The sequence below is a fragment of the Asterias rubens genome, chromosome 8, assembly GCF_902459465.1.
Source record: "Asterias rubens chromosome 8, eAstRub1.3, whole genome shotgun sequence".
In the NCBI taxonomy this organism is placed as follows: Eukaryota; Metazoa; Echinodermata; class Asteroidea; order Forcipulatida; family Asteriidae; genus Asterias; species Asterias rubens.
In genome coordinates, this window is record NC_047069.1 from 4801290 (window position 1) to 4819543 (window position 18254).

Sequence of the window (18254 nt, forward strand, 5' to 3'; positions counted from 1 at the left end):
TGCTTCTAAGACAGTTTCTTCATTCATATTGGTCGAGAGCAACTGCTGAAACAGTTGTGCCACGCACAGCAATCTCTTTATAGGGAGTTGTTCACCCGAGGGCCTTAACATTTCATAGCTGGAGGGGTGTTGTGTTGAAAGAAATCATTGAACAAAATTATAATTTTGCATATATTTTACTTTTTGACCAAAAAGTGTTGATGTTTTTTGACCTAAAAGGTATTTATGAATGGGAATCAAAGTGTGTTGAATCGGTTTTCAACTCGTGGTTTAAACCCGCCGAGGCCTGGTTCTTGATAATTTACCTCGACTTCGTCTCGGTAACATTATCAAGAACAAGGCCTCGTTGGGTTTAAACCACTCGTTGAAAACCTCTTCACCACACATTGATTCCCTTAATAAAGGAGAACCATTTCCACATTTTAAACCTTCTAATATCTTTCATTCCCCAGCAACGAGCCATAGATGTCTTCTGCCGTGATGTGAAACGTCTGTGTCACTCGGAAAGGAAAAAAGACTTTGTCTCTGAGTCATACCTGTTAACCCTGGGTCGTCTTATTAACATGTTCGCTGTATTAGATGCACTGAAGAACATCAAAGCTAGCATCAGGAACGATTACGCTGCATACAGAAGGTAAACAATTATTAGAACCCTTTGAAACTCTGCCTGGTAGAGAAACAGTTGAAAATATGGAACGTCTCAAGCGAAGGATCGCCTAAACCTTGGCTGCAACTCGGGAATTTTGGAGTTGCCTCTGTATTCCGAATACAATGAAAACAGTGGTGTTACATTAACCCATGGACCCCAGTCACAGTGTGCAACAATTGTTATACCTTTGTATAATTGTTATTCCTCTTCTCGAAGTTCTGTTGTCATCTTCAAACATTATTACGACGGACTATTCATTGTTTAATAAGCAGACGAACAAGAAACAATTCCCTCGAACCAGCGGTTGTTTCGTACACAGCGCTGGAAATCGACCAACGCTGGGAACGATCAAGGTGATGTACACAGGTGTACATCACTTTTCATGTTACCCGGCCCGTCGAGCCATGTAACATGTGTTTTTGTTGCACGTCACATGATTGGTTCTCGACCAATAAAACTTCACAGTTTGTTACCGAGGTATAACAATGTAGCTTATCAATCTAGGTACAGCAAAACGACAAACGTCTGGACTTAAAGAATATTCACCAGAATGGGAAGATTTGGAGCATAAACTCCAGTACCTTTTTCTCCTTCTTTGTGCACATGCTGCACAATGGCATATCTGGCATAACTATTTGTACGTCCACTCACAAGAAATTGTTCTGAAACGTATTAAGCATCTACTATTCCTCAGGTTTGAACAGTTTTGTGCAGTAAGACGTCATTCCATGTCAAGGGCATTTGATGAATGCGCCTACATAGTACCACACATGTACAAAAAAGGCAGTTCTGCGCATAATTCTTACACCATCAGGCCTGATACTTCATGGAGGCAACAAAGGCGATTGCCTCTATGTCCCCTGGTCATTGCCTACATTAAGTGCCATTGCCTTGGTGCCCTTGAAATGCTCCAGTAGAAGTTTACAACTTCCTCAAAGGGCGCCCTTTACCAAGGAGAAAAATGCCTTGGTGCTCCCTCCCTTTCAAAAAAGAAGCAAACAGGCCTGTCCATACACATCCAAGACATTTGATTGGTTTCAAAAGGCTTGCCAACTTTCTGGAAAAGGCTACTTAGAGTAGGGCAATGGAAGTGGGGGGGGGGGTAATGTTGAGATTTACTTTGGCAAAAGAGTAAATTGCTTTCAAAACTTTGATCTTACAGGGCGGCTCAGTTCCTACGAGTCATGGCTGACCCGAATGCTCTGCGTGAGTCCCAGGAGGTAGTGATGTTCTTGGCCAACAATGATAAGATCACCCAGACACTGAAGGAGAACCTGACAAAGATTGACGGGTATGAAGAGCTCATGATTGACATCATCAACCTGTGTATGGAGATGTATGAAGCGCGGCAGTTTGTAGTCCCCAGTGAGAAGCATGTACTGGTTAAGGTAAGGTTGGACCAGCAGTCATCTCAAAATCTACTTGGAACCAAGGGGATGTAAGGTCTTGCTTTTTAAGTTTCAAGGGATTAAAAGAGGACACATGCTTAAAAACCCAACATTTTTCTTTGTATACTTTAAGGGGGAAGGGAGGCAGTATTGACTAAGTGTACGGTTGGTACACTTTCAAAAAATGTTGATAATTGTGAACGACCCCTGATGTTCCGGTATTCCTTGTGTTTACAAAAGCAGGTTTACAGGCAGTGCTGTTTTGGGCGGTTTGAGGGCTGAAAAATTAGGTTTCAAAACCAAGAAAACAAATGTTTTTGAGGTTTAACCCACATCAAGAATTTAACAGGCCTGATGCTGTGGGGCGCTTGCCTCCATGGCCCCTTGTCGTTGCCTTGGTGCCCTTAAATTGCTCCAGTAGAAATATACAATATCTTCAAAGGGTGCCCTTTACCAAGGAGAAAGTGCCTTGGTGCCCTTGCCCTTTCAAAAGTGTAGCATACAGGCATTAAGTAATTTTAGGATTTCACTCTTGGTCTTTGGATGTCTTGAAAACCCAGTTTACTTGTTTGTCATTTTACAGGTTTTGGCATTTGGTTTGTTCCTTTTGGATAGCAAGGAAATCAACATCTACAAGCTAGATCAGAAGAAGCGCATCAACATCAACAGAATAGACAAGATATTTAAGGTACAATTTATTAATAAGAGTATTCCCATTTTGTAGATATGTTATTTGGTAACCTGTAACCATTTTTACAAAGAAAAAAAAGAAGAAAAGCCAGAAACAAACAATGTTAGAGGGATGCTGCAGTGAATTCAAATAAAACAGTTAATTTTGCTGTCATTTATTTCTGATATGTGTATTGAACATCAATAAAATGTGTTTTGTTTATTCCCGACATATCTGACTTGCGTAATTAGCGAATAAGTCATGCCCCCCCCCTTTAGTGGATTGTTACCGCCCCTACCTTCGACGTCACGTCGGGAATTCAAACATATCGTTGGCAAAAAGAGTCTGGTCCCTAACTACGCGCGTCTAGGTACCAGGCGACACAGTGCACACGTCTCTATATGCACACAGCCAGGGGGCCCGACGACTCGGGTTACCGACATGACGTCACGTTTATGCCAAATGAAGGCTCCTTTTTAGGGGCGGGGTGGGTTCCCCTAATCTCTTGAAAACCATTCTTAAAATACTTGCGCATTTAATAAAAAATATAAAAATTTAAAAAGTCATGTTTAATCCTTTAAATGAATAAAAAAAACACTGCAGCCACCCTTTAAGGCATCAGGGTGAAACCATATTTGAATTAGTTTTCAATTATGACGCTTGTCATTGCCTAAAATAATGCATTTTTTAAAGATTAACTACTTATGCTTCGGAGCATACAATAATGCTCAAAACTTGTATGCAGCATGCAACTGCGCGGTCTTATAGAGTAGCACTGGAGTTTCTGTGTGTTTGGCTGTAGTCTTTTCAGCACACCCCGATGTGGTGAGGCACTATTGGTGGGCTGTGCGTACACAGCAATGGGAGACTTTGGGACGGTCCTTTCTCACAGTTCTCGTCAGCACGTGTAGTAGGGGGCATGCTCAGACCTACGCGTGCAATACAGAGCATGTGAGTGCAGAGCCTCAAAAAAGGGCCGTTATGTCTGCTGCTGCCAGTGTCTCATGTTTATGGAGTCTCTGTAGTTATTGTATGGTGTCCCCGGTGAAAAAGCACAGCAAGCATTGAAAGGGTGCATTGATTTATGCCTAATGCCGTTATCGATGACCTGTTCCTTACACAAACCAGCCACGGTGCTGGCACTTCTGGGGTGATCGTCGCCTTTCACATGCCGGGTCCTACTTCAAATCAGACAATCAGATACTTGTTCCCAATTCAAGACACATCTCAAAACATATCTACTTCAGAAACCATAGCTTTCAAACTGTGGTTGTCTTTGTGTATACAGTAGAGTTCTTTTTTTTTATGCCAGGAGTGTCATCATTGACATGATATGTTCAATAGTATTATTATTATTTCTGCAATCTCATCTCACTTCCACCATCTGTTTGAAAGGGGGTCGGTCGATCGAGGTCTACCATTATCATAACTAAAATTATACATGTACTTCCTTCCTATTAAAGAGGAGACTATCACATAATGTTGTGGTTCATAGTTTGGTGAAAAATCATTTGTAAGGCTGGCTCGAAACGTTTCAACAGAATTCTCATCAGGTTGGCTTACTTACATGAAGAGCATCGTATAGAGACACAAAACTTGAAACATCCTATAAGAGATAACTGTTTTTTAAAGCTTTTGTCAAAGCTATACATGTTTAATGAGATATTGCCCAACTTACAAGGCCGGATGGCCACTTCAAGGTGAAGGCTACACTTAACTGATTTTGGCTATTGACCCAATCAACTGTCAAGAGGGACACTTTGCCACCTACTCCTGGGTTAACCCCTTCACAGTCCATAGGGATTGAGGCATGGGTATCATCCACTAGGAGCCTGTCTGACAGCAGCAGAATGCAATACCTTCCAAACTTTTTACAATGCAATCATGGTTAAGTGCCTCACTCAGGGGCTCAAGTGTCACGGCTGAGATTCAAACCTACACTTTGCCGCTGACAAGACCAAAGCTTGGGTCCAGTGAACTAGACCGCTCGACCATGGCATGACAAGGCTAAACCAATGTCTGTTGGTGTATCAAAACATTCAGCACTTCCAAATTCCTTCCTTGGTTCTCTGGGTTCCTGGATACCTGACAGGCATTCGCTTTTTAACAGTTACCCAACTCTAAAATAGCACAGCTTTAGTTTTTGTCTTTGTTGTAATTGTCTGCCCGTTCGTTCTTGTCCCCAGTTATTGTCTGTCCCCAGGCATCCCTAGATAAGCCTCGGCTTCCAGATGATGCCTCCATACTCTATTTATGTTTCTCTCACCCTCATTATATAGCTTTGCTTATTGGTTATTCCTTATAAAACATTGTTTGTACTCTTTTTTTTCATGAAGTATGGAAATAAATATAAGTTTGAATTGAATTGAATTGAATTAAATAGTTTGCTTACAGCAACAAGGGATTTTCAATTCATAGACTAAACATTTCCTGATTCTTAGTCATATGTGTAATTGTTTCACCTCTCAGCAACTGGAAGTTGTTCCCCTCTACGGTGACATCCAGATCCCAGTCTTCTCTTACATTAAGAAGGGTCCAAACTACGAGGCTCATAAGTCCTCATGGAGTTGCGACTCCAGCAATGGCTCCCAATATAACTTACTGGAGCATCTCTCATCGATACGTGAGGACCACACAAGATACATCAGCCAGCTTGCTCGTCATAGCAACAAGGTATGTGGTATAAGTTTCATTAACTCGGAAAATACACCACATTTCTTCAATTTTAAACTCCCTACATTTGCTCCCTGTCGAATCGTCAGGCCATTAAGTATTTTCTGCATTTATACCATCGGCCCTTTTGGTTGGTAAGTTATTAGGATGTTTTACATTGTCTAACCCTGTACATGTATGTCATGTGACTGTAGGAGATGACCACAGCAATGAAAAACACCGGGCGCTCTGAAGCTGAGAATAAGCAACTGTACAACCTGGCTCTCAAGGGACTGTGCTTACTATCCAAATGGACTTCTCTGGTCACTGAACTGGTATGTTGGACTTACATTTCAATCAAGCTTTATACACTGTGCAAGTCTTGCTTTGCGTTTCATCGTCTAGCGCTTAAATGCACCAGATTCAAGCTCTGGTGTTTGATCAGCAGAGTGTGGGTTTGAGTCCCGGTCGTGACACTTGTTTCCTTTAAGCAAGGCACTTAACCATGATTGCTACGTAAAGTTCAGGGAGGTAGTGCTTGCTACTCTACCAGCCAGGCTTCTCATGGATGATACCCAAGCCTAAATCTGTATTAAGTGGACTGTAAAGGAGTAACCCTGTTACAGCCTCAGGAGTAGCTGACCACGGCCCCTGGTAAAAAAGTTGATTATAGCCCATTCCTTGAAGTGGCCTTCAGGCCTTGTGTGTCTGACGACTTGCATAAAAAAAATTAAAAAAAATTTAAAAAACATGTTGGGGCCCGTTAAAGTACGCTGACATGTTTTCTTCACATGGTAAAGTAATGTAAAGTGATGACAGAGTAGGGTCTACTGACAACATTCTAATCTATGTGGACCGGGTAAAGACACCGTAGTTTTTCAAATATTTAATATTTTGTGTCCATACTGTGTCGTTCTAGCGAGGGACATTTCAATTATTTTGTATACCCTACTAACCTCTTAAATTGTTCCTAAAATCACTAAAATATTTCTTTAAACCAACCCTGATGTAGAGTTCGAAACGGAACACCAAAATTATATGGAGTAATTTTGATAATTCTGGTGCACTTTTAAAATTTATCCAGATTTTGTCTTGAGATTTGTATTTTTGAATAGGTCACTTTCTTAACCACGGGTCCAATTTCATAGAGCTATCTAAGCAGAAAATATTGCTTAAACATTTTCTGCTAAGCAAAAGTGAGCAGGATACCAGTCGCAAATTGTACTTGTGACCTGGTGTTTTGGCTGGTAAACCTGTTCTGGTAAGCATAATTATGTCGGCCTAGGCTACTTTTTGTGCTTAAGCAGCTCTATGAAATTGAGCCCTGGTCTGAAGTTGGAACCTGAGAGGTCTGCGACATTTTTTATTAACATGTACACACAGATTTATTTTGGTTTTTACCCAAACACCTATGTGTGTTAGCACTGTATACTCAGTACTTTCCCGAGTCCTGTGAAAACATTTCACATGCAAGCTTGGGCTTATATGCCGAAAATAGTGGTTGTAAAGCACCTTGATCTAGTACTCATATTGTTATTGTTTTTATTTGTGTGTTTTGTTAATTTTTAATATCAGTTTTCATGGAAGTTGATCCATCCAGCTGACAAGCGCACTAATCCAAAGATACCGGACACAGCTGAAGAATACGAAAAGGTGAGGATGCTGTTTCCATTTCTTTTGAAAAAATAACAATAATTATAAATATTTAAATATTTTGGATTCAAAATGTAATATTTTCAACATCTCTCTGGCTGTGCTTACACACCTTCAAGGCACTTGACATCAGTTAACATCAGTGACAGGCTTCAGCAACATCAAACAACTCGCAACCTACGTTTTTCCTTACGCAACCTTCTCTTTGAGCATTAAACAAACAGTAAAGCAGGAGACCGAGCATTCTCTAATGCAGGCCATTGTCATTATGGTTGAAACAGAAGGAATGTTGTTCAAACGATAACTCTAAAAGAATGAAATTGATCTCAGCCGGGCATTGTGTTTGTCATCACACAAATTCTTATTAGGATTTGAGGTTTTGCATGGTGAGGTAGCAATATGTATTTGGTTTGCGGTATTAACACCATGTGTGTATCTACTTGCCAGGTACATGTAGATTTTGTTCTTTAGAGAACTGTCTTGCTTTATATTCTACTAATGCGGAGTAGATTTTTTCGGAATTCTGGAAACTTCTCAGTTCTGAAAAACAACTGTCCTGCTTTTTAAATAATGCCCGGGCTGAAGGTAGAAAATCGGCCAGGACTACTACTTTAGCTTTTAGTGGATCCTTATTTGGTCTCAACGTTTCAACTAACTTGCTGTAGTCATTGTCAGGATACTGAACACCAATTATTGTATATATTTGATTATGACAGGCAACTCGTTACAACTACAGCAGCAGTGAGAAGTTTGCCCTGATTGAAGTGATTGCTATGATCAAGGGTCTACAGGTGCTAATGACACGCATGGAGAGTGTGTTCCAGGAGGCCATCCTGCGCACAACGTACGCTGAGGTGCAAGACTTTGCACAGAAGACCATCCGAGATGGTCTCCGCACAGCGATTAAGAAGAAGAAGAAGCTCGTTGAAACGTAAGTCAAGTATTTTTCTTTTATATGCTTTAGGAGTCTATGAGATTGAGAGAAATTTTTCTAAGTCTGTATATTAAAGGTCTTACTGTTAACAAAATTGTTAATTCTATTCTATGTTCTTGATATTGGATCTCGCACACCAATTTGTCATTGTTTTTAACTTCTGAAGTTTTTTTTATGCTCTGGGATTCTGTTGGATTTAGATACATTTTCAGAGTCTACATATTTTAAAAGGTGGTACTGTTTATTATTATTATTATTATTATTATTATTATTATTATTATTACTGTAAACAAAAACTGTTAAGGCTATTATTTTGTGTACCTATTTAGTCATCCATGTGTATCTGGTTAGTTGATTACATACTGTAAAGAGCTCCACTCTCCTTGTGGATGACCAATTCAAATGAAAATTTATTTCAATCCCTTGAATACAAAGGAATTCAGTTAAAATATTTGGAAACGTACTGCTTTTATACACCGCCTCCCCCCCCCATAAAAAAATTGCTTATGGCCTCGCATTTTGACCCTAGCAGAGTCTTTCTCGTGGCCGAGCGGTTAAGAGCACCAAATTCAAACTCTGGTGTTTCTGATCAGCAGAGTGTGGGTTCGAATCCCCAGCCGTGACACTTGTGTCCTTAAGCAAGACACTAAACTGCTTCGTCCTTTCGGATGGGACGTAAAGCCGTTGGTCCCATGTGTTGTGTAACGCATGTAAAAGAACCCAGTGCACTTGTTGAAAAGAGAAGGGGTTCGCCCCGGTGTTCCTGGCTGTGGCTGCTGTATGAGCCGTAGCACCTTGTAAACTCTTATAAGGTGCTAAATAATTGGGTCATAAAATTCATCACTGCAATAACCTATCTTTCTGAAAGTTTGTATATACTCAGCGCCTTGAGTACCTTGTTTGGTAGATACATGCGCTATATAAGACTTTGATATTATTATTATTATATATTTTTGAAACTCTGACAGGATTATCCGTGCTGTACGTGAGACATGCTGTGATTGGGATAAGGGTTCTGAGCCCAGGGATGACCCATGCCTCAAAGGAGAGAAGGACCCTAAAACTGGGTACACACTCAAGGTACCCAGGAGGACGGTGGGACCCTCAAGTACACAGGTAAGTCGTCAGTTTCTGGGCTGGATGGTAGAGCCCCGGGACATTAATACGGAGGTCTCAGGTTCAAGTCCTGATCAGTCAATTGTTTTTTGTTTAAAGACACTGGACACTATTGGTAATTGTCTAAGACCAGTCTTCTCACTTGGTGCATCTCAACATAAAATAACAAACCTGCGAAAAGTTGAGCTCAATTGGTCCTCTAAGTTGCGGGATAAAAATGAAAGAAAAAACACCCTTGTCACACGAAGTTGTGTGCTTTCAGATGGTTGATTTTGAGACCTCAAGTTCTAATCTGAGGTCTCAAAATCAAATTCGTGGAAATTACTTTTTTTCGAGAAAACTACATCACTTCAGAGGGAGCTATTTCTCACAATGTTTTATACCATCAACCTCTCCTTATTACTTGTTACCAAGTAAGGTTTTATGCCAATAATTATTTTGAGTTATTACCAATAGTGTCCACTGCCTTGAACCCCCAGTTGTTATGTAACTTGAACACGTTGTAGTTCGTCCTTCACAGTTGGGTTTCTCAGCTGCCTGTACGGATGATAAGTCTCCCAATTAGTTAGTATGATGATAATGGAAAGTCTCATCCCCTTAAGGTGATTCCTTGGCTGCCATATCCCAGGTTGTGTCGTAAACTTGAGTGCGATCCCTGGTAGAGCGCTGATACGTTAATCTGGAGGTCGTTGTTCAAGTCCTGCTCCAGTCAGTTTTTATTTGAAATAAAAGTTGCATCCCTTTAAGGTGTTTCCCAGATTGTATCATATACTTGAGTGTGATCCCTGGCTATACAGCAGTTACAGGTTGAATGACTTCTCACTGGCATCCCCGAACAGAAACGTTGACAAAATTAGGGCTAGATAGCTCAGTGTGTAGAGCACCGGCACATCAATCCAGAGGTCGCAGGTTCAAATTCTGTTCTAGTTAAAAGAATCAGACCACTATAATCTCAGAAGACTTGAAATGGAATAGATGCATTGTAGGTATGTGAACTAAGCATGGGAAACTAGTGCGACTTGTGTCGAGTCGCAACTATCATTTGTTAACTACTCGGTTAATTGTGCCGCCGTGACTACTACAAAAAGAGTCGCAACTTTCTGCTTGGTGAACCAATTGTGTAGCTCACGACTATTCACGACAACATAATTTACTTAAAACAATTGGACATCAGTAACACAATCCTTTGATTCTTTAAGCAGGAATTTGATTTTATTGTTGCTAAGAATGCATATTGAAAACTAAAAAGTAGTTGCCAGGCTTAATATTAACCAAGGTTTTTTATGACTTGCCTTGCATTATAGCTGTATATGATCCGTACTATGTTGGAGTCACTGATAGCAGACAAAGGAGGCACAGGCAAGAAGACACTTCGTAAGGAGCTTGATGGGTCCTCCTTGGAGGCTATTGATGACTTCCACAAGAGATCCTTCTTCTACAAGCATCTCCTCAATTTCTCAGGTAGGTCTCGATTCCAAAATCTTGATCTTATTGCAGGCCTCAAACTTTGGTTCAAAAGGGCCTGGCAAAACTTGCTGTGCTTTTTCCAGAATTAGAAGGGCACCGCAGCAATTTCGTAAGTATAAAAAGGGCACCACAAAATTTTTGTAAAATTTGAGGGGCATTATGACAAAAACTAAAATTTACAAACTAAGGTTTTAACATATTTTTTTTTTACACAATCGCGCATGTGATCAAAATCAATGCGTCTTCCTTCATCACAGCATTTTTGACTTTGCAAAAATACCCCGCAAAAACTTACCCGAAACAACAAGACAAAACAAAACAAGGAAGAAAAAAATCTTACGTTATACAGTAAAATAATCTTTCTATCGATCCAAGGTAACGTAATTGGCGTCATTTTGGTCAAATAAAGCCTACGCGTTGTGTTGTTTTCGTTAACAAGCGAACATTTCCGAGGAACTACATGTAACGCTTCTTAGACCATGCTGTCGGCAGCTAATGCGTATGTACCAGCGAAGACTATGCTGTTGTACGGTTTAAGCGTGCACACCAGCGTTGGTGGTTATTGCAATTCGGGGGGAAAACCCATTTGCCAAAGCATGCGCAGACACGTGCAGACACGTGCAATCTTTGGTCAAGGCAGTATCGCATGATGCACTGTGATATTTCGCCAGCAGAGGGCGTTTATAATCATTCTATTGCATGGTTCTGAAAAGCCCTCTAGGGTTCAATGTTTCTTGCCTTTATTGTAGAATGCAAAGTCAAAAGAATACAAGCCTTTATTGCGTGCGTTGTATAAATTGTGAAAGTGAATTTTTTTGATGATTATTCCAACCATTCTCAACCATAAAAGTGTAAACATACAACCGGACATTTAGTATGCATATAACATTTGTACAAAAGGGCCACCGACGGCGGATTCATGTCATGGCCAAAAACTTAGTCTACAAAGGGAATCAACTTAAGTGAAATACACAGCTTGTCCTGATTCTGTCAATGTTGATCTATTCACTGTTGGTTCATATTTTGTTGCATTGTTTAAAAACTGAAAGATATATCTGGAACTGTTTTATACTGAAATATTTTCTGGAACCCCTGTTAAGTTTCATATTTTGTGTGGAAAAAATGTGTGCGTATTTTGTGCAAATTTCAGTTTATTAAATCGTTTCGGTACCTGCTGCTTAAGTATAGGATTTCAACTGCCTCCAGCTAGCGAGCTATCACGGTGGTCTAGTTGGTACGACACCGCTTTAGAATTGTATGGTTTTGGTTTGGAATCCCACACCGAGTAATATGCCTGTAATTTTGCTCACAGAGCTAGGGAAGGTACTGAGTATACAGTGCTAACACTATATGGGTAAAACCAAAATTAATATAAATATTCGGTGGGTTTTCTGTTTTGTTCAGAGACACTACAGCAGTGTTGTGATCTTTCCCAGCTGTGGTATCGAGAGTTCTTCCTGGAGATGACAATGGGAGATCGCATCCAGGTCAGTGTAAACCTTGGCTACATTTCACACTCAGACATTTATAATTAATGATAATAATAATGTATATTAGTATTAATAGAAACCTTGCATAACGCCATATGCTAAATTGATGCTGAGCTCACACATAAGATTTTTAATAATAATAATAATAATAATAATAGTAAAAATTTATATAGCGCCATATCCATCGAAAACAATGCTCCATGGCGCTAATACAGAGAAACATTTAAAATATATATTTTTATGCACAAAGAACAGCTATCGTCCAATCATTTACCTCCTTTGACCCCAGTGAGGGTGCTTTTTGACATCACACGCTCTTTGAGCATGTGACGTCACATGCGAGGGGTCTTCATAATGCTTTATCACACCCCTAGGGGCACATAAAAACGCCCAGTATTTCCTGCAAGATATTTGAGCTTTATTTGTGAGACCTAATCCTTTATAGCACCATGTAATAGTTTACAAGGTGCTGTGGCACAATATGCTGCCAATCAAGCTAGTAACACTGGAGCGAACCCCTTTTCTTTACGGCAAGTGTCATGACTGGGTATGGAACCCACACTCTGCTGCTAAGCATACCATAGCTTGGGTCTGGTGAACTAGACTGCTCAGCCACGACATCTTGGTGGCTACAGACTTAACAGGTCAATCCAAATACCATATCATTATTGCTCTTTTGATGAGGTTGGGTTTTTTCCTTTATTTATTTCCTGTACAGTTTCCCATTGACATGTCGATGCCATGGATTCTGACTGACCACATTCTGGAGACTAAAGACCCAGCTATGATGGAGTAAGTAAAGACGGAGGAGAGAAATTATAGACCTCTATTTTAATTCAGATGTTTTTTTGTCTGTCTGTTTAAAAAAGAGTAGCTGTTGTTTTCTTCTGGTATAAAGAAGTCCAGCTCTATGATTTAAAGTTGGGTCTCTATATGAAGAGCACTGTTAAGAAAACGCTCTGCTTGTAAAGAGTACTCATTGAAGTCCCAAATCTCATTTGAGAAATGTTACTGTCAGTAATGCTTCTCAAATTAAACTTTTGGGGAATAAAGATTGATAGTGATTTTGTTCCCCCCTTACATGGGGTGAGGGTGTCAATTTGTATGATCTTTATGTGATTTTTCCTTTTGCTGCATTCTGGACTTTTTCGATCTAAGTTTTATGTAACCTTTATCGTTTGTAATTTGCTGTAATTTGTGTGAATGTTCTGTGTAATTTGAGCCTTTGAACAACTTCAGATAGAGATGGCGCACAAGAAATGCAAAAAAATAAATAAAAAATGGTTACTCTTTTTATAACCACATGACATCGAAGTGAAGTGATTTTCAAAATTGCCTTTTCTATCAAAAGCTGCTGTGCTTCTTACCAGAAGTTTTTATTGCCACTAATTTAAGATTGATTACAAAATGAATACCTTCCCTTTAATGGTCGACCCTGTACACTGTTATTCTTGCCAGGTATATCCTCTACCCATTGGATCTGTACAGTGACAGCGCACAGTATGCTTTGACAAGATTCAAGAAACAGTTTCTCTATGATGAGATTGAAGCAGAGGTGAGTTTTAAAGTTCTACCACCAAAGTAAAACATCTGAAATTCAAGAAAATTGTTGTGGCTATATTTTCGATTTTCTTGCTCTTTATTGGAACAGAGGTTGATTTCCTCTGGGTAGGCATGACACATATTTTGTTGTGCTTTATTGTGTGGAATGCATGTGTTTTATTGCAATGTATTTCCACTTCACTGATTATGTTTTTCTTAGTTACCTGTTCATTTGTGTTGTGTTGTCATTTAGCCTCTGAGAAAGACTCTGCTAGGGTCGAAACGTCAGGCCATAAACTATTTTTTGCATTTATGGTTGATAAGTCGTTTGCAACAGCTAATTCTTTTTTCTCCATTAATTTTTTAACACAAATTTTGAACCTTACATAGTTTCCATGGTTAAAGATGTGTATGTTTGGTATATCGGGTGGCATGGTTGGCGTGTGCGTAAGCGCTCTCACCAAGGTGACCCCGGTTCGAGTCCCGGGCAGGACCAATGTGAGTTGAGTTGTGAGTTGCTCCTCTGCTGTGCCACGAGGGTTTTCCAGACTATCCTGTTTTCCTCCCTCGGGAAAATTCAAACGCCTTGGATCTTGGCTGTGCTCCGTGGTCATAATGGGTTGATGTGGTTGGCAGACAAAGGCGCCCTTGCATGCCTGCTTCTTGAACACGTTGTAGCTCTTAGCTGCAATTCAGCTCTTAGCTGCGAGTATGAATGATTAGCCCCCAAATTATTATGTTCATTTGAGACAGGATAAGACCTATTGAGATAGATTGGCCAATTGACTGATGCATTTCTTTTTTGCTTATTTGTTCATTTTGATCAGGTGAACCTGTGCTTTGACCAGCTTGTGTACAAACTCAGCGATCAGATCTTTGCCCACTACAAGGCACTGGCTGCAAGGTAAACTTATTAACCATCAAACTGCCACACTCAAATGTTTGCTAGATTTGTTTCAAATGTAACAAATATTGTTGTAACATAAACATAAACATTTATTGAAACATTTCCTTTTTGTGACCTTTTTTAAACAAGATTTTTTACTCAGGTTTTGGTGCCTAAAAACCCAGTCATTTTCTGTTTTTAAAAGTGTGCATATTAATCAGACATGATACTCTCCCTTGTCTGATTTTGATTTGGAAAAATCAGGAAAATTTGATAAAATTGCATGAAAAGTCTTGCCTGCACCATGTTTGCGTGTAGGTCAGCCCTTGTATCCATAACAAATGTTCCCACTTTTTTTCCAAGGGCCGAATATCATGCCTTATTAATGAAGTAATGTACATGTACTTTATCTACTGTTAGATGTTAAAAACAGTCGGATGTTTTTTGTAATTGCCAGAAGAACCAATTTAAAATGTACAATATTGACATGTATAAAGATCTGTGCAACCTTCTTAGATGGATTCCTTGTTTGTCGGTATCATATTAGCAGTAATAATCATTGCATTAAAGGAGCCAGACTATTTTCCCATCTTCCTCAGTTTGAAAATATTTATATTTCATATGAGTAGGCCTAATATGAGGTGACAATTTTCCCCAATTTACTAAGAGTATTGAGTACTAAGCTCTCGCACCATAGTGATTGGGTTCGCTTTCATTAATCCTGGCCATCTTAGAATGAATTGATTGTTTTTGCTATGATGCCTTATGATTAATATTACCATTAGTTTTAAGCCTGTGTTTAATTGCTGCTTTTTTATTTTGTTACTTGGACTTTATTATTTGCTCTCTGCACCCATACCCATTCTCTTCTCTCCCATCCCCAACCCATTACTTTCGCTTTTTAAATCATTTTTTTTCAAATATCAGTCTCTTCATTTATAAACTAGACATCCTATTACCTATCCTTTGAGTAGTGAATTTTATTCGCTCTTATGTATTGTATGTCTGTATGATTGTTTCATATTCTTCTTCTTCCATATTATATTAAGTAGGGACTCAATTACATGAGCAAAATCAGATTACGTGAGCGTGCCTGCGTTTGCTTGCAAATGATGAGACATTTCAAATAAATAATAATAATAAAAAACTTCTTTGTACAGCATTTTGTTGGATAAGCGTTTCCGTACCGAGTGTGAGATCTACGGTATCGGCATAGCCTACCCTCCTGCTAACAGATATGAGACTCTACTCAGACAGAGACATCTACAGGTAAATAGTCATTCTATAAACAGTTACATTTTGAATAATATCTGATACAGTGACTTGATTGGTACACTCAAATTGGATCAAGTGGTGATGTTTCACATGGTTCGAGGCAATTGCATTCTGTTAAGCAGCCTCCAGATGGGCGAAGCCTGGTATCATTGTGCCATACGCATTCTCTCAGAATCGTGCAATAGGTGTTTACCGCCTCTATGCAAAAAAAATGACCTGAACCATATGACTTACATGTAGTCAGGGAAACTTAAATTTAAGCACTCACTTTTGGCTAAGCAAGTCATTGTACCAGACATAATTCCAATTTCTGTAGACAGTTTTGGGACATTTAACAAAATGTCTGACATGTTTTTGTTGCCCTTGGTAAAAACAGTAAACCCCCCCATTCTTGATTTTTTTTGCCCTGAATTCTTACATTCTTGAATTGTTGTTTTCTTTTCCTAGCTGTTGGGTCGCTCAATTGATTTGAATCGTCTGATCACTCAAAGAATCAGCACAGCTATGTACAAGAGTCTGGAGATTGCCATTATTCGCTTTGAGAGCAGTGACCTTACAGGCATTGTGGTATGTGTAGCTGCCAGTAACCTTTTTTAAGTTATGTCTTAAGACTTGGCCTTGATCTTTGGCATTCTAGAGCAGATGTCTTGCCACTAGACCACAGAGATGCCCAGTAGTTAGTGGCAGTTTCAATCCTGTATTTTAGCTGCGGGTACCACAGCAGTTTAAATTTGCATCAGGGATATTTTTTGGTTTAACCTTTACACTAATTTGTGAAAAGCACTCTGGCATGCTGTGGCTGAGCGGTCTAGGTCACCTGACCCATGCTCAGGTGTTCGTCAGCAGTAGATTATGGGTTCAAATCCCGGTCATGACACTTGAGTAAGACACTTAACCATAATTTCTTCGTAAAAAGTTTAGAATGGGAAGGTAGTGCATGCTTCTGTAACAGCCAGGCTCCCAGTGAACGATACCCATGCCTACATCCTTATGTACTGTGTAGGGGGTTAACCCTGTTTCAGCCCCAGGAATGGTGACAGTTTGACAGAAAGTGTAGCCCTCACCTTGAAGTGGGCGTCCATTCATGATGTCTTATCATTTTGTTTAACTGTATACTCAGTACAGGTTGGTGTAGTGGGCGGTCAGGTTGGTGTAGTGGTGTCTTGCCTCGTCTTCCATCTCCGGGATCACGGTTCAAATCCCACCAGGGGCACTATGTGGATTAGGTTTTTCAGTCCCTATCTGACTGTTTGGGTGTCTGCCTCATCTAAAACTGAGATTTCTTCATTGTCTTCTCTCTCCTCATTTGGCTCTAATAAGAGCAAAGGGAGTATAAAATATCCAGAGCATACCTGGGTTGATTTGGCTGAATGCCAGAGGCACCCTTGCCTACCTGCGACTGAAACATGTTTATAGCCGCATCCTTCAGAAATAAAATCCCAGAAACTAAACTGTTGTCTTCTTGTTCTCCCAGGAATTAGATTGTCTCCTTGAGGTGAATCGGTTAACCCACTCCCTCCTGAGTAAACACATGAAGCTGACAAACTTTGGCTCTATGCTGAGGGAGGCCAATCATAACGTCATGGCACCGTATGGACGCATTACTCTCCATGTCTTCTGGGAACTCTGCTCTGACTTCATCGTATCGTTTTGCTACAACGGCTCCACAGAAAGGTACAAAGAAATTGTCTCCAGAAGTATATTTTGTCAAATTTCAAGTGTTGAAATTAAAACTGTATTTTCGTCATTCTTTGTTTATTTCTTGCTCTTTTTCTACTGTGTGAGCACCTACATTTTGTGGTTTTGGCACATTTCAAATCCTTTATATTAATATTTATAATGATAATTGTTTTAACATTTTGTCTACTGAAGAAAAACAATAGTAAAAGTGTTGTTGAGGTAACCTGACAGTACTCTTTAGATAAAAGCCTGTTAGACCAGTCTCGGCCTGATTTTGTGATTCTTATGCATAATTTGTTTGTTTTATCTTGCTATAGGTTTGTACGCACCAAGCTTGCGTTTGTCCAGCCACACAACAGGGACAAACCTCCATCCTCATCACCATCCTACATCTACGGCAGTAAGGTAAAGGAAAATATCAAACTTTTCTTTGCTTGACCTTTTTCAGAAGTTCTTTATTGTTTTTTTGTTTTTTTAATAGTAGAAAGGCAAGCAATTCAACATTTAAAAAAATGAATTTGATTGTTATGTTATAAGTGGAATACTATTGGCACCCCAAAATGACAATATTAACAAAGCAGGAGACTGCAAACTTTGGGTCTAGATAGCTCTGATGGTAGAGTACGGGCACGTTCTTGTGTAGATCCCAGGTTCAGATCCCTCTCTAGTAATTTTGTCTTTGATTCAACCCCAAATTAGTGTTCGTATACCATTTGAATATTTTCAAATACGCGTTTTTCTTGTTGACCATGTGATATGAGTAACATTCTTTGTTTTTATATAATCTAATCTTACTCACTACTCATAAGGAGTTGAGCTTTATACTCCCTATAAGGAGTTTAGATGGTTTCA

At 39.6% G+C, this 18254-nt stretch overlaps 1 protein-coding gene across 4 annotated transcripts in view; it reads left to right on the forward strand.

Annotated features, from left to right (window-relative positions):
• LOC117293351 (cytoplasmic FMR1-interacting protein 2-like) overlaps positions 1–18254 on the forward strand; it is a 32435-nt gene that overhangs the window by 8099 nt on the left and 6082 nt on the right. For all 4 annotated transcript variants that reach the window (XM_033775641.1, XM_033775639.1, XM_033775640.1 and 1 more), the window contains exons 5-21: positions 453–634; positions 1812–2037; positions 2621–2725; positions 5177–5380; positions 5575–5694; positions 6935–7012; positions 7729–7943; positions 8915–9062; positions 10367–10523; positions 11934–12016; positions 12738–12811; positions 13478–13574; positions 14389–14465; positions 15608–15716; positions 16170–16289; positions 17197–17396; positions 17720–17807. In XM_033775641.1, coding sequence (XP_033631532.1) covers positions 453–634; positions 1812–2037; positions 2621–2725; positions 5177–5380; positions 5575–5694; positions 6935–7012; positions 7729–7943; positions 8915–9062; positions 10367–10523; positions 11934–12016; positions 12738–12811; positions 13478–13574; positions 14389–14465; positions 15608–15716; positions 16170–16289; positions 17197–17396; positions 17720–17807 — 2283 coding nt within the window. The remainder of the gene's footprint in view (positions 1–452; positions 635–1811; positions 2038–2620; positions 2726–5176; positions 5381–5574; positions 5695–6934; positions 7013–7728; positions 7944–8914; positions 9063–10366; positions 10524–11933; positions 12017–12737; positions 12812–13477; positions 13575–14388; positions 14466–15607; positions 15717–16169; positions 16290–17196; positions 17397–17719; positions 17808–18254) is intronic.